Source organism: Jaculus jaculus, chromosome 9 (genome assembly GCF_020740685.1).
Source record: "Jaculus jaculus isolate mJacJac1 chromosome 9, mJacJac1.mat.Y.cur, whole genome shotgun sequence".
NCBI classification, from domain to species: Eukaryota; Metazoa; Chordata; class Mammalia; order Rodentia; family Dipodidae; genus Jaculus; species Jaculus jaculus.
Genome location: NC_059110.1, coordinates 77,161,965 through 77,184,459, shown reverse-complemented (window position 1 = coordinate 77,184,459; position 22,495 = coordinate 77,161,965). Strand labels below are relative to the sequence as shown.

Below are 22,495 nucleotides of genomic sequence, written 5' to 3'. Positions count from 1 at the left end.
TAATTCCTTATTTCATAGAGTTATTGGTTTATTTTCTCATTTTCTACATACATACATACATACATACATACATACATACATACATACATACATATATAATGTAATTTATTAGTTTTCTTTTTAGCAAATACAGGAGTTTGGTACCATTGTACGGGCTCATCCATGATATACCCCCTCCCATTGGACCCTCCTTGTTGATGTAAATGGGTCGTGCATTGTGGAATTAGCCCACAGTTATTGGTATGATAAATGTCTCTGCATATCATGACCCAGCATGTGACTCTGACATTCTTTCCGCCCCCTCTTCCGCAAAATTTCCCTGAGCCATGTTGGGTTGGTCTGCTTCAGTGCTGAGGTGTTGGGGGCCTCTGAGACTCTGGTTCTCTGATTTGGTGGGAGTTGATTTTTCTCTGTGTTGGTCTCCTTCCCCTTTTGCTGGTATCCGGTTCATCAGGAAAACATCACCCTTGCTTGTTTTGCCAATTGTCCTTAGTTTCAGTCGGTCCCCTTTTGAGGTATGTTGGGGCAGCTCTCTCCTTAGGATCTGCATCTATCTGAAAAAGAGAAGCAGATTCTCCAACGGAGAGTAAGTTAGCACCTGGAAAATTGAGATAATAATTACTTTTTTGATAGAGAGTTTGATAGGTGTAGGTCCTCTTGTAGCCCATGGTTGATGGTAGCTTCATATTGGAGAGTTGGCTTATATTTGGTTATGGTTCTGACTTGTTTCCCAGCTTCAGCTATGGGTCTCATACCACTGAGGGGATCAGTTAGCCAAATCAAGAGCAGTTGGTTCCCCACCACGGCTGTGCGCCACTATTGCATTTGTGTGGGCATCACATCAGGTTATTTGTTGCTAATTAGGTTAGACAATGAGTTGCTTGGACAGATATTGGTCATTTCCCCCAGTCGCCCATGTAGCACCTTCTGGCACTAGACACGCTGACTGTCTGGGGACTGACTCTCTCCTGGCTTCCAGCCATGCCATTCCATTTTACGTGTCAGCTGCGTATGGAGTCTTCAGCAATAGGGTCTTACCACTGGCATTTGGTGGGTCATTGAGTACTCTGACAGAAGTCTGTCATTGTTTTGGGAAACCTGTAGGTTTCTCTGATCAAAAGCTCATTGTGGATGGTAGCCCAAGCTGGCAGTGGGGGTTTCAGGTCAGTGCCCACTAAGAAACTGAGGAAAAACATAACCAATATACAAGAGTTAAAGAGGAGAGAGAGAAAGGGGAGGGGGGAGAGGGAGGGAGGGAAGATGTAGAAGATTTAGGTTAGTCTTGATCCTACCCTATCCAGTGTCTTGTGGTTCAGGTGTTTCCTGTAAGGGTCTAGTGAAGGTTCAGGCATTTGGTCTGCCTTTTAGGAAGTAGAATTTTATGGTACCATTGCCATTTGGGTCCAGATTACTGTTTTCCACCCTTCGATGCCCTCCCTGCCCACCCCATCCATCCTATTGTCTAGTCCATAAGGTGCTTGCTGGGTATGTAAGGTATCTTGGGTAGATTCAGGTTAGGTGTTGTAGATGAGTGAGACTATGTTTTGATTTTTCTTCTGTGATTGGGTAAGTTCACTGAGAATGATCTGTTCCAGGTTCAACCATTTTTCCTCAAATTTCTTTGTGTCGTTTTTTCCTTACTGCTGTATAGAATTCCATTGTGTAGATATACCACATTTTTGTTATCCATTCTTCTAATGATGGACTTCTGGGTTGATTCCAGCTTTTAGCTATTACAAATCGAGCTGCTACAAACATGGTTGAGCAAATCTCTCTGGCCTGTGGTTTGAAGGTTTTAGGGTAGATGCCCAGTAAGAGAATAACTGTGTCTGTTGGTATTTCTATAGTCACCTTTTTCTGAAGTCTCCATATTGCTTTCCAAAGTGGTTGTACCATCCTGCATTCCTACCAACAGTGAATGAGTGTTCCGGCTTCTCCACATCCTCGCCAGCATTTATTTTCATTTGATTTTTTGATGTTGGCTATCCTTATTGGGGTAAGGTGGAATCTCATAGTTGTTTTAATTTGCATTTCTCTGATGATTAAGGATGATGAACATTTTCTTAAGTGTGTGTTTGCCATTTGTATATCTTCTTCTGTGAATTGCCTGTTCAACTCTGCACCCCATTTTGTGAGTGGGGTATTTGTCTTCTTATTGTTTAGACTTTTGAGTTCTTTGTAGATTCTAGAGATTTAGGCCTCTATCAGTTGGATAACCTGCAAATATTTTCTCCCATTCTATGGGTATTCTATTGGCTTTGCTTATTCTATGCTTGTCTGTAAAGAAACTCTTCAGCTTCATATGATCCCATTGGTTGAGTGACTGTTTAAGAACTTGAGCCACTGGGGTTTTGTTCAGGAAGTCTTTTTCCATTCCTATATCATGGAAAGTACTTCCTATATTTTCTCCCAGTAGTATTCGAGTTTCTGGTCTTATGTTGAGGTTTTTGATCCATTTGGATTTGAGTATAGTGCATGGTGAAATGTGTGGATCAAGTTTTAGTTTCCTGCATGTGGTTATCCAGTTTGTCCAGCACCATTTGTTGAAGATTCTATCTTTCTTCCAGCCTATATTGTTTGGGCCTTTGTCAAATATCAAGTAGCTATAGTTTCTTGACCCAAAATCCGGGTCCTCAAGTCTATTCCATTGGTCTATACTCCTGTTTTTATGCCAGTACCATGTTGTTTTTATTACTATGGCTTTGTAGTATAGCTTTAGATCAGGTATGGTGATGCCACCAGAGGTATTTCTTTTGCTGAGGATATGTTTGGATGTGTGAGGCCTTCTGTTTTTCCATATGAAACTTGAGATCATTTTTTCTATCTCTGTGAAGAACACTGTAGGGATTTTAATTGGAATTGCATTAAATCTATATATTGCCTTTGGTAGGGTTGTCATTTTCACCATGTTAATTCTGCCTATCCAGGATCATGGGAGGTCTTTCCATCTTTTCAAGTCCTCCTCAATTTCTTTTTTGAGAGTTTTTATATTTTCGTTGTATAGATCTTTTACTTCCTTGGTTAACGTTATTCCAAAGTATTTTATTTTTTTCATTGCTATTGAAAATGGGACTATGTCCTTTATTTCTTTTTCTGTATCTTTGTCATTTGCATACAGAAATGCTACCGATTTTTGTGCATTGATTTTGTATCCTGCTACTTGCTATAGGAGTTAATCACCTTCAGGAGTTTGGGATGGAGTCTCTCGGGTCTCTTACATATACTATCATGTCATCAGCGAATAGAGCTAACTTAACTTCTTCCTTTCCAAATTGTATTCCTTTTATTTCCTTCTCCTGTCTTATTGCTTGAGCAAGGACTTCCAGAACTATGTTGAAAAGCAGAGGTGAGAGAGGACATCCCTGTCTTGTTCCTGATCTCAATGGGAATTCCTCCTGTCTCTCTCCATTAAGTATTATTTGGGCCTTTGGAGCTTTGTATATTGCCTTTATTATGTTAAGATGTGAACCGGCCATGCTGATTATCTCCAATGTTTTGATCATGAAGTGATGTTGTATCTTGTCAAAGGCCTTTTCTGCATCTATTGAAATGATCATGCGATTTTTATGTTTAAACTTGTTAATGTGGTGTATTACATTGACAGATTTTCGTATGTTGAACCACCCTTGTGTTCCTGGGATAAATCCCACTTGGTCAAGGTGGATAATGCTTTTGATGTGTTGCTGGATTCTGTTTGCGAGTATTTTGTTCAGGATCTTTGCATCTATGTTCATTAGGGAAACAGGCCGGTAGTTTTCTTTTCTTGTGGCATCTCTGCCTGGTTTTGGGATTAGGGTGATACTAGCTTCATAGAAGGAGTTGGGTAGCTTTCCCTGTTCTTCAATTGTGTGGCACAGTTTTAGAAAGATTGGTTTGAGTTCTTCCATGAAAGTTTGATAAAATTCGGCTGGGAATCCATCTGGTCCTGGACTCTTCTTTTTTGGGAGGTGTTTTATTACTTTTTCAATCTCCATGAGGTGATGGGTTCATTGAGGTGATTAATCTGCTCTGAGTTTAGCTTTGGTAGATGATATGCATCTAGGAATTTATCCATCTCCTCCACATTTTCCAGTTTTGTGGAGTAGAGGTTTTTGAAATAAGTCCTGATGATTCTTCTGATTTCACTTATATCTGTTGTGATCTCTCCTTTTTCATTTTGAATTTTGTTAATTTGGAGTCTCTCCTTTTTTTGCTTGATCAAATTGGCCAGAGGTTTGTCAATCTTGTTTATTTTGTCAAAGAACCAGCTCTTTGTTTTGTTAATTGCCTTAATTGTTTCCTTGGTTTCCAATTCATTAATTGATGCTCTGATTTTAAGTATTTCTTTCCTTCTGGAGCTCTTTGGGTTGGATTTTTCTTGTTTTTCCAATGCCTTTAGGTGGATGGTTAGGCTATTGATTTGGGATCTTTCTGTCTTTTTTATGAAGGCATTGAGTGCTATGAATTTTCCACTGAGGACTGCCTTCATTGTGTCCCATAATTTTTGGTATGATGTGTTCTCATTGTCATTCAATTCCAAGAATTTTGCAATTTCATTTTTTATTTCATCCACTATCCATTTATTGTTTAAGAGTGTGCTATTCAGTTTCCAGTTGCCATTGGGATTGTTGGTGGTTTTTTTGTTGTTAATTTCTAGGAATATAGCATTATGACCTGATATCATGCAGGGAATTATGTCAATTTTCCTAAATATGTGGAGGCAGTCTTTGTGACCCAGTATATGGTCTATTTTAGAGAATGTTCCATGGGCTGCTGAGAAGAATGTGTAGTCTGTGGATTTGGGATGGAAAGTCCTGTACATGTCCGTTAGGGCTAAGTGTTCTATGGTTGTTGAGCTTTCTTACTTCCCTGTTGAGTTTCTGTTTGGATGATCTGTCTATTACTGATAATGGTGTGTTGAAGTCCCCAGCTATGATGGTGTTGGTGGTTATTTCTGTGTTATTGTCAAGTAGGTTTTGTTTTATGAACTGTGGTGCCCTTGTGTTTGGTGCATACAGATATATGATTGTAATATCCTCTTGATGGATTGCTCCCTTTATAAGTAGGAAGTGGCCTTCTTTGTCTTTTTTAATTGTTTTTGGTTTGAAGTCAATTTTATCCAATAATAATATAGCTACACCTGCTTGTTTCTTATTCCCATTTGCTTGGAATATTGTTTTTCACCCTTTCACCCTGAGGAGGTTTCTGTCTTTAGTGGTAAGGTGGGTTTCTTGAAGGCAGCAGATTGAGGGGTCTAATTTTTTGATCCACCCTGTTAGCTTGTGTCTCTTGATGGGTGAATTAAGGCCATTAATATTTAGGGTGATGACTGTGAGATTTGATTTGATCCCTGCCATGTTATGGTGGTAGAGGTGTGTTGGTGTGTTCATGAAATTTGTAATTTTTTGTGTCTACTCTGGGTTTGGTTGTTGTGATCTGCTTCTTGTAGGCATTTCTGTTTGGTTATTTGTTTCTTCTCTTTGGAGAATTTCCTGTAATACTTTCTGTAGTTTTGGTTTTGTGTTCATATAATTGTAAAGCTGAGTTTTGTCATGGAAAGTTTTCCTTTCACCATCTATTATAAGGGAGACATTTGCTGGGTAGAGTAGTTTGGGTTGGAAGCCATAGTTTCTTAAAGTTTGGAGAGTTTCATTCCAGGCCTTCTAGCTTTCAGGGTTTCCATTGAGAAGTCTTAAGTAATTCTGATGGGGTTTCCTTTGAAAGTGGTGTGCTATTTTGCCCTAGCTGCTTTTAGGATTTTCTCTTTGATGTCAATGTTTAGAGTCTTAATGATAATATGTCTTGGGGAGTTTCTCCTTTGGTCTAGTCAGTTAGGAGTTCTGTTCGCTTCTGGTATCTTGATGGGCCTTTTTTTTTTTTAAACTTTTTTATTAACTTCCATAATTATAGACTATAATGCATAATAATTCCCTCCCCCACTTCTCCCTTCACAAATCCACTTTCCATCATATCCCCTTCCCCTCTCAATTAGTCTTTCTCTCTCTCTCTCCTCTCTCTCTCTCTCTCTCTCTCTCTCTCTCTCTTTTTTTTTTTTTTTTTTTTGGTTTTTCGAGGTAGGGTCTCACTGTGGCCCAGGCTGACTGGAATTCACTATGGAGCCTCAGGGTGGCCTCGAACTCACAGCAATTCTCCTACCTCTGCCTCCTGAGTGCTGGGATTAAAAGTGTGCACCACCACGCCTGGCTCTCTCTCTCTCTCTCTCTCTCTCTCTTTTTTTTTTTTTTACTTTTATTTAGATTTATTTATTTTTTGGTTTTTCTTTTTTTTTTAAATTTTTATTAACATTTTCCATGATTATAAAATATATCCCATGGTAATTCCCTCCCTCCCCACCCCCACACTTTCCCATTTGAAATTCCATTCTCCATCATATTGCCTCCCCATTACAATCATTGTAATTACATATATACAATATCAACCTTTTAAGTATCCTCCTCCCTTCCTTTCTCCACCCTTTATGTCTCCTTTTCAACTTACTGGCCTCTGCTACTAAGTATTTTCATTCTCACACAGAAGCCCAGTCATCTGTAGCTAGGATCCACATATGAGAGAGAACATGTGGCGCTTGGCTTTCTGGGCTTGGGTTACCTGACTTAGTATAATACTTTCCAGGTCCATCCATTTTTCTGCAAATTTCATAACTTCATTTTTCTTTACCGCTGAGTAGAACTCCATTGTATAAATGTACCACATCTTCATTATCCACTCATCTGTTGAGGGACATCTAGGCTGGTTCCATTTCCCAGCTATTATAAATTGAGCAGCAATAAACATGGTTGAGCATGTACTTCTAAGGAAATGAGATGAGTCCTTTGGATATATGATGGGCCTTTCTTTTAAGAGACAGGGGAAGTTTTCTTCAATTATTGTGTTAAATAAGTTCTCCATGCCTTTGGTCTGAAATTCTTCTTCTGGTATTCCAATGATTCTGATATTAGGATGTTTAAGTGTATCCCACAATTCCCTCATGTTCTGTTCACAGGAACTTTTAAACTTACTGAAATTTTTGCACTCTCGAACTGTTTCTTCCATCCTGTCTTCCAGATCAGAGTTTCTATCTTCCACTTGAGAGCCTGTAGCGAGTTTTGGTCTTGTTCAATTAAGTTTGCATTTTCTACTACTTTCCTATGTATCACTTCCATCGCTCTGTCCAGCTCCCTTCTCACCTCATTTTCTGATTTTCTTGATGATTCTTGGAAATCATCCTTGCATTTCTTTATGTTTTCATTTAGTGTGCCCAGCTGATTTTTAAGGTCCTCTTTTTTTTCACTCTCCCTCAACTCTTTTAGCTCTCTTTGAATTTCTTCCAGTGTCTTATCATATTGCTCTAGCTTAGTGATGATAGCATCCACACGATTATCTGTCCTTTGTAGCTTTCCTGCAAGTTCTAGAAGTAGGTTGGTCAGGGTTGCATTGCTCATAGCTTCCACTTGATGTTCTGATCCTAAACACTCTTCTATGTTTTTTTTTAATTTATTTATTTGACAGTGAAAGACAGAGAGAAAGACAGATAGAGGGAGAGAGCAAGAATGGGCAAGCCAGGGCTTTCAGCCACTGCAAACGAACTCCAGACACGTGCGCCCCCTTGTGCATCTGGCTAACGTGGGACCTGGGGAACCGAGCCTCGAACTGGGGTCCTTAGGCTTCATAGGCAAGCGCTTAACCGCTAAGCCATCTCTCCAGCCCTCTTCTATGTTTTGGTTAGATGTAATCCTTGTTGGACTGGGTGATCTGGCTGGATTTTCTTGCATTTTATTTTTCATGTTATTTCTTTTGTGCTGTGGTCTACCCATGTCAGTGTATGGGCAGGTAGGTGGGTGGAGCAGCCTGGGCTCTAGCTCAATGAGAATCCAAGGCAGCCTGGGGCAGTTGCAAGCAGCCTGGGTTTTTGCTCTCTCTTGCCAAAGCCGCCTATCTACTGCCTGACAGGGGCACCAAAGTTGCCTGAATTCTCACCCAGTAATGCACCAAAGCTGCCTGCCTTTAAGCTTGAAAGGGGACCGAGGTAGCAAGCCCTGAAGCTGCCCAAACTCTGGCTGGGAACCCTGGGACCTGCAAACAGTCTGCGCTCTCCCACCTCAGGGGAGTGGGGGATGGGTGGTGATGGACAGGTAGGGGATGGCACCTGAGCTGGTGCTAGTGACCCAGTGTGGGCTTGTGTGGCCCTTGCTGTGGGACTGGGCCCATTGCACGTGAAATTGTAGTGCAGAGGCAGCTGATGTGGGCACAGGATCAGGACACAGCAGAGGCTGGCTGGCGGGCAAGCAATCGGAGCTCAGCAGTGGGGGTTCTGGCATCTGCCTAATCATGGCAGAGGTGGCCCCCACTGGTGTGCGAACCGAGCACAGCATGGCGGGCCAGCGCGTGCGGTCAGAGCACAATGGCAGAGGTCCCCACATCAGCGCAGTGGGCTGGTGGGCACGCGATTGGAGCACAGCCGTGTGGGGTGTGGCGGCTGTATGGGGGGGGTAGACTACCCACCCGAGGGGGGATCCGTGTTTCCCTGTTTTTCCTCACTCTGTGCCCTCCCACTGGCAAGAATACCCTGATAACCCTTAATTTCTTGCCTTTCTTTTCTGGTATCTGCAGCGCCGCTAGGTGGTCGCCATCTTGGCTGGAAGCCTAAATATATTTTTTAAACATTATTTTTTAATGTATTTTTGAGAGAGCGAGAAAGAGGCAGACAGGGAGAAGAGAATGGGTGCTCAAGTGCCTCCAGCCACTGCCAATGAACTCAAGCAGCATGCTTCCCCTTGTGCATGTGTCTTACGTGGGTCCTGGTTCATGCAGATAGGATCCATTGTCTTTGCAGGCAAATGCCTTAACTGCTAAACCATCTCTCTAGCCCTTCCCTGTTTTAGTTCAGAATTTTTCACACATTTACTTGTGCCCCGTTTGATTATTTTTATTTTTATTTATTTATTTTTTTACAGAGAACGAGGAAGAGAGGGGATTGGCATTCCAGGCCTTTCACCACTACAATGAAATGGCAGGCACTTATACAGCCTTATACTTGTGTCACCTTTGTGCACCTGGTTTTGTGGGTTGTGAAGACAGATCAAACAACTCTTTTGGATTCATGGGCAAGCGCTTTAGCTGCTAAACCATCTCTCCAGGCCCTTCATTTGGTTATTTGGAATGTACTTATACGCATCCTCTTAAATGATCATCTAGGGATCATCACTTAATGCACTCTTACTTCAGGGAATTACTAAATAGGGAGGACATGTATTGATGTAGTTTTTCAGTGTTTGTTTTTAAATTTTTATTTTTATAAGCTATGAAAAAAGAGTGTGTACAGCCTGTATTGATACCATCGTTAGTTTTCTCCCTGTCAACCCCCTATGAGGATTGTGAGAGTTGCATTTTGGCGTGGCCATCAGTATGGGGGAGAGGCAATGTCTCTGTGTGCAATGACCCAAATATGGCTCAGACAATCTTCCTGCTCTCTCTTCCACAAATTTTCCCTGAGCCATGCCAATGGTGACTCCTATAAAGAATGACTACAGATGTATCCACAGACCCAGTTATTCCCTTACAGAGCATTTACCCTAAAAGCTCAAACCTCAGCTCAGAGATATTTGCTCAACTATGTTTACTCATTCCATAGTAGCTAAAAACAGGAATCAGGCCAGATATCCATCATTAGATGAATATATAACGAAGAAGTGGATTTTCTACATGTGGGAATTCTATGCACCAGTAAAGAAAAATGACACAATGAAATTCCAAGAAAATACTCCCTTGGAGCAGGTCCTTCCCAGCAAATTAACCCAATCACAGAAAGATAATTTTCACATGGATTCTCTCATCTGTGGCTTCTAACCTCATTATGCCCATGATGCCAACATACCTCATACTCACCTCAAGGGCTGGACCACAGAGATGGTGGGGCAGTAGGGTAGGGTAACATTGTATGGGGGGCACCAAAAAACTGGACCCAAATACCAGCATATGGGTAACACCCACAAAGAGCTATGATCAGAGAGACCTACAAGGTTGCCTCAAAGAAGACAGAATTCTGGCACAGTAGTTGTTGAACCAACAAAGAGTAATAATGGTACGACCCTACTGCTGAATATAGCATATGATGTTGGGGCAGAACATGGAGCAACCTGGCTAGGATGCGTAAGAGAGTCAATCACCAGATAGTTGGCTTGTCTAGTGGCAGAAGCTATAACATGAGCGACTAGGGGAAAATGAACAACATCTGTGTAAGCACTCATGGTCTCAGCTCCTCATCAGTAATCAAACTGATGTGATGCTCACACAAGTACAATAGTGCCATGTAGCCATGGGGGGTTACCAACTGTTCCTAATTCGGCTAATGGATCCACTCAGTGGAACAGAACACAAACCTGGAATGAGGATACAAGTCAGACCCATAACCAAAAAGGAGTCCGCTCTCCAATATGAAACTCCACCAATAGTGGGGTTCAAAGGTGCCCACAATTATTAAGCTCTCTCAAAATAATAATGGATGTCCATATATCTTGCCGTGACCTCACTGTCCACTGCTGTCCACTGGAGATTCTGCTTCTTTTTCAGATGGACACAGAACTGGGGAGAGAATCAGCCCATCGCACCAGACCAGAGCACCTGCTGAAACCAGAGAGCTGGTGGGGAAATGAGCAAGAGCCGCTTTCTTGTATCAGCACAAGTGTTACGGAGATAGACACAGGAACACTCAAATCATATACGCAGAGACACAGACACTTCCAAGCCTTCGTCACTGAAAGAGACCTCAAATGAATGTTTCCTTTGTTTTTGCCATGGGTTGCAGATGCTCACGTTCCCAGGCCTGGGTAGGTGTAGATATGGGAAATCCTTGTGGTCATGGACCCACAGTCTCATATCCAATTTCAGAAAAGGGGATCCAGGCCAGGCATGGAAGCACACATCAACACTCCCAGCACTCATCGCACCAAGGAGGGAGGAATGCAGTGAGTTCAAGGCCAGCCTGAGACTACATAGTGAACGGAAGACCAGCCTGGGTTGGAGGCATTTAATAGCTCCATAAACCAAGAACCAGGAGTCTTCATGAGGAATGACACTTAGGTTAGGCCCTGTCATCCATATGTGTGTGCACACAAGTATATTTGTACACTTGTGAACATGCACACACACAAAAATGTATAAGTGAAAATAAAAACACCCAAGATGATTACCAATATGGCAGAAAAGTTTTCTTCAGATCATATGGAAGTCCAAGGTCAGATGGCACACTGTTTTGGGCCTCTGTTGGGTTTGCTGAATGGAAGCTCAGGAAGCACGTGGCAGATTAATTAGCTCTATGGAAGGAGATCCAAGATCTTAGGCTTTAGAGGCAAGCACCTTATACAGTGAGCCATCTCTGTGGTTTATTTATAGTGTTTTTTACATGTCATCTTTTCTCTGGCACTAGGTCCAGTCCAAGTCAACCACTGATGGACCCACTAGGAACACTCCGTGTGGGCCAAATATCAAACACATCTTAAAGTTCAATCACTCTAAGATGTAGGAAATTTCGTAATGGAGAATCTATGAAGATATTGTACTGCCTGAGACAGTATAGAAAAAACGAGAGACTCAAAATTAGGTTTGCTTGATAGGAGAAAGTAGAGGCAGGAAAGGCAATGGAACAATAAGCAGATCACTTCATATGTAATGAGGCAGTTTTGGCTAAGGGTAGAAAGAAAACAATGAGGTAACGACATTCTATTTGGGACCCTAGACAATCCCAGACTTCTGGAAGCTCACCCATGAAGAAACCACAATATAGGTGATGACATCTTTTCATGAAAATCCAGAGACAACAAGATTTCAGAATTCGTATATTCACCACATTTGGGAACGTTTAACAATAGGAAAACAAACAAACAAAAAACACACCAAGAAATAGTAGAGGAGAGGGAGAGAACTATGCTAATATTTCCAGTAATTCCTAAAGAGATGTGAGCAAATGTCTATTCACCCCAGATACAGCACCTTAACAAAGATTCCACCAAAGCCCAACCTGATGGGACTAGTGGTTCTACTGGGCTTCCTTACACTGTGACAAGTTGCTTAGACAATGACAGGTCACAAACACAATTACAGCCCACTTACACAAAGGCAAGCCACACAGTAACAGGCGTCTCTAACAGGCAAATCCAATTTATCTATACACGGGTCACTTACACAGTCACAGGACACTTGTATAGTCTCTGGTCAGTTACCCAGGCCCAGTTCGCTTGAAGAGTGAAAACTCATTTACACAGGGTTATTTCCCTTACAGATTCATAGGACGCTGTCACAGTGAAACATCATTTACACAGTGGTATTTCACTTACATCCTCTCAGGACAGCGATACAGTTGCATGTCACTTACACACTGACATGTCACTTACACAGTTGCAGGTCACGTTCACTTAAAGCTCCCATAACACTGACAGGACCATTACACAATCAGAGGTCACTTACACCAAGACAAGTCCCACAGTAACTGGTAACATTCACTTACCTATACGTAGGTCACATACACTGTCATGAGACACTTTCATAAAAGCAGACCACATACCCAGTCACAGGACACTTGCTAAGGTCACGTACAGTCACAGGTCAGCGCCATGGTGAAACATCATTTACTCAGTGGTAGCACCTTTACACAGTCACGGCTCGCTGTCACAGTAAAACATAATTTGCACAGTGGTATTTCACGTACATAGTCACAGGGCACCGATAGAGTCACATGTCGTTTATAGAATGAGAAGTCATTTATACAGGCACATGTCACTGACCCAGTTGCAGGTTACATTCACTTGCAAGTCAAATACACTGTGACAGAACCATTACACAATCAGAAAATATGCAAACAGTTGCAGGCCACTTGCACATTCACAATCACCTTCAGTGACAGGTCAGATACAGAGACACAGGTCAATTAAAAAGTCCAAAGTCACTTACACACAGTCACATGTCAAACAGTAACATACAAGCTGAACTGAGTGGAGTGTAGTTGCCACCGACACTCAGTGCCTACTACTAACTACTAATGATCAGCAGAAAGTCACTCAATCCTGCCTCTGACATACAGGTCATGGTGATACCTGTCCATAAACCCAGCTTACAGAAGGACAAGTCAGGAGAATTAAGAGTTCCATCCAACCAAGCAGTTCTTAGTGATACCCTGTGTCCACAACCACAAGACCGGCTGGGGAGATGACCTGGTAGTCAAGGTTCTTCCACGTGATTCCAAATTTCTTCTATCCTACATGCAATGACATGCACAGCGACGCGTGGCCTATCCAGTTGTGTGTACCATTAACACTGCACGTGGCTACCAGTTTGACTCATTGCTCCCAGGAACCCACACATTCTGATGGAGATGACTTCAGTGCAACTGCAGCACGCGCTCGTGCAATGTCTTCTTCTCTAAGGGCGACTCTCTCGCGTGGTCCTCTGCCTCCACTCCATTTACCTGGCCTCACACCCCAGAATGGCAGAAAAATGCTCAAGACCTCGTGTTCTTTAGAAACTGCTGCGAGGGGCAGGAAGTTTCACTAACTACCACACACATATCACTCTGTGAGAATACATACAACACAGGGGTGTAGTGGCTCACACCATGTGGTCTTATCACTCAAGACGCTGAGGCAGGAGGAATGCCCATCAGTTCAAGGACAGCTTGGACCTCAAGAGAGTACGAGGTCACCATGCATTATGGAGTTAGACCCTGATTCAAAGTGTCAAAAGAAGAAGAGGAGTTATGGGGAGAATGTGCAGAAGAGGAGCAGGATGAGGAGGAGAAATCCTAAAGACATAGTGAAGAGGAGGCAGAAGTCAATCGCAAAGTGGGAGACAGGGATTTATACAGTCAGCGGCATCGTCTTCCCCATCTGGTGTTGCCTGTGTCGTTCAGAATCCGTGTGGACACTGTCATGAAGACCGCTGCTTCTGGAAGATCACCGGAAGTAACAGCCAGGAGCATCAGGAAACCCAAGAATGCAAACCCAAGCTTTGGCAAACACAATTTCAAAGTGAACAGGAGAAGGAATTGGCATGAGATGTGAGTCCAGATGACACAGGGTGGCCCAAGCAAGAGAGGAATCAAGAAGAAACTAAAGAGAAGCGCCTTGACCGTCATCACCCCGGCAAGGTGCATGTGATGACCTTCATTCACCGTATTCTTCAAAGCAGGAAAAACTGCTCTGTATCCCTCCTCTCTCCTTCTGAGCTGCCATCGCATCTCCCGTCAGGTGAACTGAAATGGTTTCAGAACAACCACTCATGCGCAGCCTACACTGGTCTCTTTCCTTCCTCCACAAGGAGGCCAGCTGTACCTGTACCTATAATCATAGACTGGTGCTCAGGATCTACTGGAAAGTGAAATGACCCACACAAAGTGTAAAATCTTTCTCCTGAGTGTTTATTAGAAACATGCAGTAGCATTCCACAAATAAAAGAACCAAGGGAAACAAGGACAATTAGGTCTTTCTTGTGGACTGTCAATTGCCAAGGTCTTACCTGCCTGCGGCATTGATAAACCTCATGCCATTCTCTCCACCATATCCTGTCTTTTCATGGAAAGCCGACCTTCCTATTGGCTACTAATAGCCTATGACATCATTGACCCTGTAGAAAAATCACCACCTAGTAGAATCTTGAGGTTTACACGGAACTGTCTGTAAACAAATTTGGATCATCACAAGTGGCCCGTGACCGGTTAACTGTGTTCTTCTTACTGGACACGTGTGCGGATGATTTCTGGTTCCCACAAAAGTCCAAGGACTCTATCCAAATCCCTTGTGAGACAGGGGAATGATATTGCTTCTCCTCTGACTATGTCAGGTAAGAAAAAAATAAGGTTAAGTTTGGTTTTATTAGATGACACATGCCTCAACCAAACATCCTCAAATAGCCTGCAAGAATGGGGAAAGTACTGAGCTATGGATCACAACTGCAGTTTGAGCGCTGATATCCATGAGGTCTGTGACTTTGGACACATCATGTACTTTCTCACACTATGCCTCCTGTGCTGCTACATCAGGATAAAAGTTCAAACCAACACAGAGGCTAGAGAGTGAAATGTGCTCAGAGAAGGACAAGGGACAGTGTCTTCTGTGACTGCTTAGATCAATGGACTAAGAAGAGAGCTGAGGTTGGGAAGGGGTATGACACAGAATGGAAGCTAGTTGGGGAAGAAGCCTTTGGTGGTTGGGGTTGGCGCCTATTGACTGTGGACTGTGATTGTGATGTTTGGAATGGAGGCAATTTATAAGTACGTGTACAAATCATACTTTCTCACATAGACATTCAAGTGTGTAATCCCACCGCATAGGAGTCATGGGCACAGGGACCACAGAGGATCAGAGCTACTCTAGGCCAAGATAACATAAACATTTGGACCTCTAAACATTATCATTCATTCATTTGTTTATTTGGCAAAGTGATGGAAGGCAGAGACAGAAGGTCAGTGACAGTATGTACACGCCAGGGCCTCTAGCCACTGCAAACAAACTCCAGGTTCATGTGCCATTTTGTGGACCTGGCTTTATGTGCCTACTGGGGACTTGATCCTGAGCCATAAAGCTTTGCAAGCAAGCACATGTAACTGCTTTTCCCCACACCCTGAACCAATTAATCATGTTCTACCAGAAAAGGATTTCTCCGCATTAGTAGATCAGCTTCCCTTCATGTAGACAATGACTGAAAACCCATTCTGAGCACAAAACTTCCACAATCCCCTGTAAGTATTCAAACCCTTGTGGTATGCCTATGTGAAGTAAAATATCATCCTATAAATCTGATCGGTTACACAGTGGGCAATATGCAGAGAGAGAGGAACGAGCACAATAATGCATAACTTGACGCTGTATTTGTATTCCCCACAGTGACCATGCTGTCTTGAATTATTGTCGCAAGGTCTCACTATGTAGCCCAGACTGGCCAGCAACAACTGGACTCCAGCACTCCTTCTCCTCAGTATGCTCGGTGATGCTGGGACAGGTGCCCAGCTTCATAGCCGTCTCCCTGAAATGTCTGTTTGAACTAATGACTGGTGCCTGTAGGTTTCCTCACTGGGTTGCGCTACTTGCTGCACAGGTAGTGTTTGTCTGAACACATGTGCTCACGGACACTCATTCCAAGGTAATCCAGGTGGCGCCAATGTGCCTCCAATCCCAGATTGCCAAGAGGCTCAGGAGACACGTTTGCAAGTTTGAGGCCACGCTGAACAGTTTAATACGATACAAAAAATATGTGGTTGGATTCTTAACTGGGTTCTGATATGATTCCTCAGACTGTGCTGGGACTCCATGGCTCACACCATGATGGCCTCAAACTCAACTCAAGTCAGTCTTCCAGGTATTGTGCTGGAATTGCACCCAAATATGAGCACGCTCGGTGGGAAGATTGTCTATATGTTTATATGCATATTTCTATTCAAAGGTGTCCTGCATTGAGCAATGTCCTTCATCACTTCTATCCCTGACAATGTTCGGTCTCACAATAGTCCTTGTATCATAACACAATGTCGTATAGGACAGAAATTTGATGCTAGTTTATGTGGAAATGTCATCAATATCTTCCCGTTCTTTTCTACAGAAACACTGTGTTTCTCATTTCTGTCAGTCTATTCGGAGCGTACTCTGTTCTCTAGGAGTAATCATACTTTATATTTCTGTTGTTCACCTACTAGCAATCACTATGACACCACCCCCCAAAATGAGTAAGTTGAAACTCGGGAACCTAATATATTTTCTAAAAATGCACTCCATGAGAAACTGTTAGGGAGCCATCTAGAACTAGTCCCGGAGGTCAGTGTGAAGAGGTTAATGGAGACCTGCCCACTTGCCACCTGAACTGAGCTGTAAGGGGCCTCGAATCAGTGGCAAAGAAGCTGCAGGCTCATGAGGTGCGAAAGAAGGCCATAACCAGAGCGGCACTGTTGTCTCATGAGAGACACAAGAACGCTTATGTGGAAAGTTCCATGTGGTGCTGATACTGTGGCTCGTGCCCAAACCCTGGTCACAATGGGGAGGACGCCCAAGGATAGCAGGACTCAGAGATCGCCCTGCACTCCAGCAGGAGCTACAAGACAGCATGACCTACTGAGGTAGGCCCTGTCCAGACAACAAGCTTCCACTACCCCCACTTTCTGATATTTGACCACAGGATCATGTCCTGTCAAGGGAGCCATGAGGGGATGCAATCTGGAACTGATAGTAACATGGGAGAACTTGAACTCTTCAGACTGACCTCCAGATCCTCACTTTCCTCACTCCCAAGATGGTGACATTACAAGTTGCCTAAGGAGTCAGACTTCATAACGCCTTCACTCAAAACACTGATGAGAGTCATTACTAGAGCAGGTGCAGGCTAGAGCGAGGGCATCTAGCTAGGGAACAGTGCTTGAATCTGACCAAGTGGGTCTGCTGTGTCCATGTCAGGAGAGTAGACCTCAGAACAGGCCACGTACTCAGCATGTAGCACCCTCCTAAACCCATAAGGTTTGGGAATCACAGGGGGTTCCTTTGGAGGCGACCTATCAAAACAACACAGAGATAATTCTGTTCTTCCTTCAACATTCTCAATCTCATCATTTTTTATCTTTGTTTTCCCCATTTCTACAGAAAACTTCCAGAATATCTATTTACCAGCCACAATGAGAGCCCAGCAGCTCTCTGTTCCTGTGGTGAGCAATGCACCTTTCCTAACAGGAAGTGTGTACGCAATAACCAGAGCCTCTGCACCAGCCATCACCTCAGCATGGTTCCTACCACCAGGCTCTGGGGCTGTTCTCCAGCCACTCCCCCGTAGTGCCTACCTTTACCAACATCCTGGCACAAACACGTTGGCCGGGTTCCTGGGCCCCAGCCTCCTCTCCATGTCAGCTACCCCTCTGCAGGTGCTTTTGAGTGGCAGTCCTCAAGTAGCGCCGGGGGCAGAACATCTTCACTTGGGCCTGCCATGGTGACAATCCTCGATCAGGGCACCTCAGGCCCTTCAATGTCTATGGCAGCCCAGAGTGGTGAGACTTCCTGTGCCAATACCACTGTGGCCGGGTACCTAACACTGCATGGCACACGTGTTTAACAGACACGTTCTCACATTCCACATCATCCACAAAGCCTGCCCCTTCCCTACCAGGGAGGCAGTCAGGTCTATTACAATGATCCCAACATCCCGAACCTTTGGATGTGTGGGGAAGTTGGACCCTGCCTGCAGTCCTATGTCTCTGGGAGACAAGGAGGTGGTGGGGCCTGTGCCCCGCAACCAGAAATTATGATGCTGGTGAGGGAGATGCCCCCCACAAGTGGCCCTTCAGCGGTTCCCATCTCTGCCGTCTCCTATTCTGCGATTGCTCAGTGCACCTTGAGAACAAGCCGTCAAGGTGAGTACAAACAGACAGAAGGAAAGCCATGAGTGTTCAAAACAACAGTAGAGCGCCCGAGAAACTGCCGAGTGCTTAATCTGCTTACCTGCGAATCCTAAGGACCCAGGTTTCATTCTCCAGGACCCACTTGAACCAGATGCACAAGGTTGCGCATACATCCGGCGGCCGTGCTGCACCCATTGTCTCTATCTGACTCTTTCTCTCTCTCAAAACATCATAAAAACACAAATCCAAAGAACCGTCAAATCTGTGGGGATTCCACACATGGTAGAATTGGAATCTGGACATTTCTAATTCCTGCTTGCCCTCCGCACACACCACTGCAGTTTTCTACTCAGGGTGGGGATGCAGAACGCCGTAACAGCCTTCCACGTAGCACTAAGGACACCTCTACAAGCACACTGCAGCCACGCCTCCCTCTCATCAGAGGAAATCAGTCCCCCTCCATGTCCATACTTAATGCCTTCCCATGCTCATCTACTTTATTACTCTGAGCAGGTCATTTCAAAAGTACTTGTGCAGTGAAACGTACTTTCCTTAAATGGCAACAGAAGTGAAGGCCTGATCCTCAGGTATCTGTTCCCAACAACAAGACTCAGACTGTCCATGCTCATGAATTTCACTGGGAAGTACTCTGCTGTCTCTCTGCAGGGTGACCTGTGTTTACACTCTCAGTAGAGGGAGCCATGTTCCCTGAGTGAGAATGCTAGTCATCCCAAATCTTCTTCTGTCTTGATGTTACTATGGAAGTCAACACAGGCCAAGAGCATAGGGGTGGATGTTCTACATCTGACCCATGTTCCAAGGCCAAAACATTTCGTATTTGTTTGAATTCTTTCACCGACAATACTACCAGGAAACACAAGGAAACGATACAAAGCCAGGCCTCACATGATCAATCCCAAGCAACAGAAAGCAAACATGTCAAGTCAGGGTGCCATCCATGGTACTGTAGAGGAGCCCAGGCAATGCCTGGCACTGTGGGCAGGTTCCTGGATGGAGGGCGGGGTGGGTGGGTGGAAGTGGATCATCTCGCCTCACAGGACTGACTTCCCTCTTTTGATTTCTTTACAGCGATGGCAGATTCTCAGGGCTTGGATGCTAACCTGACACTGGAAACATCCCTGGGAATGCTAACTGAAAGCCAGACATTCTGCCTGCCACAAACGTCACAACTTGCCAAATCGTGCACATTGGAGAGTAAGCCAGCATCTGAGTGTTGGGACATTTCCGAATCTCCAGTTCAAAGCCCTTCTCGCTTCCTGGCCTTGCCTCCTGCTCCACGTGCTAAACAAGCAGACAATGCGATTTTGGAGGCTATTCCAACTGAGATCGCACAACCTCTGGGTGCCTACCAGACTTCAAAAGATGAGCAAGAAGATCCTGTCCTCCTCCCGTTACAAATGCCCAATACCTGTGACATCCGTTCCCCCACTGAATCGGTGAGCCCAGGGAACACTCCTGGTTCCCAAAATGCCCACTTGGGAGAGAGCTGCCAAAGTTTCAAGGACGAGTGGGCACTGGAGGGAGGACTGGAATCTAACAGAGGTTCTGAAGACCTGAGAATTCTGGGGGAAGATGTCTGGCTTGCCCAGCCCTTCAGCCCTGTGACCGATACTGACTTTCCAGCACCAACTAAGCCCCAAATTCCAGGAAGCACAGAGGCGAGTGAGGTGCAGGTGAGCAGCACTGTCATGGAGGGCCCCCCGCGTCTAGAGAGGGAGGAAAAGGAGAAAGTGTCTGACTTAGGGGACGAAGCTCCCAAGGCCGAATTGCAGCGCCAGGACCCAGAAGGCCAGGCGGATGGAGAGGAGGGAGAGGTGCTTGTTGGCAGTGCTACAGCCAGTGACAGGGCTCCCGACATCACAGCCCAGCATTCCCTCCACAGAGCTCAGAAAGCCACACCCGGCAGGCCCAAGAAAGCTCAGGGCCCTGGCCAGGAAAGGCCCAGAAGGCCCAGAGCAAGGAAGTCCAAGACATGTGAAGAGCAAAAGACGGCAGGGGCAAGGCGAGAGCAGAAGAGAAGCCGCCCATCCCCAGGGCCAAGAGGAGGAAGGGCCATCCACCTGAGCTCTGCCAAGAGTTCTTTAAAAAGCCTCGCAGCTCCCTGGGCATGCACATGCTGGAGTCAGTGCAGGTCTTCCACGCCCTGGGGAAGAAGATGGAGCCGAAAACAGGGCTCTCTTCCTGCCGGGCTCTGGGCAACATACGCTGCAATACAGAGCCCAAACCATCCCCAGGCCTTCAATCCAGGCTGCGGAACCCCTGCCAGGAGACAGGAACTGAGCAAATCCAACGCAAAGGCCAGAAACCAGAGGGCAGTGTTGGCACAGAGCGGCGTTCTCCCTCCCAGTGTGAGCTGCCCCCACCTGGGAAGGTCAAGTTAGTGCCTTTGCCCTTTCTTAGCATGGACAAGCCCCAAGCTCGCCTTGCTCCTAGGAGGCCACACTCCCTGGCTTCACAGAGGGCCCCGGCACCTGACCCTGCCAGGCCTCCATCGAACCCTGCTCAGCCGCCTGCAGTCAAGCCATCACAAGCAGCTCCTGCCAGCACAACTTTCACTGCTGGGCCAGTTTCCAGCAGTCTCCCCAGACTAGGCTTCAACCACCCTACCCAGCATGGGGTCTCTCAGTCTGTTGCCTGTAGGCCAGCTCCCTACAAGATCTCATCCTGCACTTCTCTGCACAAGGAGCCTGTTTCCATGGCACCGACCAAGGTCCACTCACTTCCCAACACCAACACCCAGTATCTCTTGGAAGACTTCAGCCGCCAGCCAATACCATGGAGGAAAGTCGATTTTCCAGGGCCAGTTGAGTCCACCCCCATCACAGATGAGCAGAGGCCAGAGCGCGAGGCCATGAAGAGGAGGGCTCAGCGGGAGCGTGAGAGGGCGGCCATGTACACTGCCCTGGGCAAAGTTCAGTACTTTGTTCAGAGGGAAGGGACATGGAAATTTCTGAATATTATGGGTATATGATCTAAGAGCAGCTATACCGTTGTACACATTGGTCACCTAGTTAGTATCCACACAGTTATAGACAGATATAGCTCTGGATGCATAGATATTCATCATAGACATGTAGAGATATACACAGAGAGAGGAAAATGGAGGCAGACAAACATATGGATGCCCCTGAAATTGTTACAAATGTAGTTGAACTCATTAACAGATGAGAAGTTGTCACTGGAGGTACTTGGCAGACCTTTAACAGTATTTATCTTAGTTTTCTGTGCAAACTACCTTCTAAAATGTAGATTGTATGAAGTCAAACTCAGGTATCCATCTAATAGTTAAACATAATAAAATTTGCATAAAATAGGGCAATCCACATACCTGTACTATAATTATTAAGTTTTCTTGAAATTTCTCCTTTAGTGTATGATAATATATGTAACAGTACATGGTAGTTGCTTGAGGACACTTTCCAACAAGCATATTTTGGCTGCAAAGATGGGTCTGAGGTGAAAGGCACAGGTCTGCAAAGAGCCTGGATTCGATTCCCCACTCCCCGCATAAAGCCAGACGCTTTAGGGGACACATGCTCCGGGTGTTTATGTGTAGTGGCATGAAGCCCTGGTTGCCAAAACTCTCTCTCTGTCTGTGGTGGTTTGATTCATGTTTCCCCCAGAAGCTTAGGTGTTCCAAATGCTAAGGTTCTGTCTGACGTCCAAATGAGAATGCACACCTCCTAGAGGCAGTGTACTGTTCTTGGAGGGCTTATGAGACTTATAGCCAGTTTCCTCTTGCTAGTGTTTGGCACACTCTCCTGTACCTATTGTGCATGTGAGGTTGGCCAGAATGCAATGTCCACCCTCTGCTCATGCCATCGCTTCCCCTGGCATTCATGGAGCTTCCCTTCCGGTCTGTAAGCCAACATCAACCCTTTCTCCCCACACTCTGCTCTTTGTTGGGTGTTTCCTGCCAGCAGTGTGAACTCACTGCAAAGGGAATGTTGGCACTGACAAGTGGGATCACTGCTGCTAGACACCTGAATGTGTGGCTTGTTGCCTTTTGAGGCAGATTTTTGAGGAAGGAATGGGGTAGGATTTGAAATGTTGGCCTAGGAGACACCTTGCAGCATTGGAAGCACAGATGGATGGCCTATTCTGGTCAGAGTTGCAAGGCATGAATGCAGTAAG

At 44.9% G+C, this 22,495-nt stretch overlaps 1 protein-coding gene across 1 annotated transcript; it reads left to right on the top strand.

Moving 5' to 3' along the window:
* Positions 1–8,307: 8,307 nt before the first annotated feature.
* LOC101596698 (uncharacterized protein C2orf78-like) lies at positions 8,308–21,337 on the top strand. The gene is given in 5 exon segments (XM_045159529.1): positions 8,308–8,457; positions 18,109–18,352; positions 19,430–20,267; positions 20,357–21,294; positions 21,297–21,337. Coding segments are annotated over 5 exon segments (2,211 nt in total).
* Positions 21,338–22,495: the final 1,158 nt, after the last annotated feature.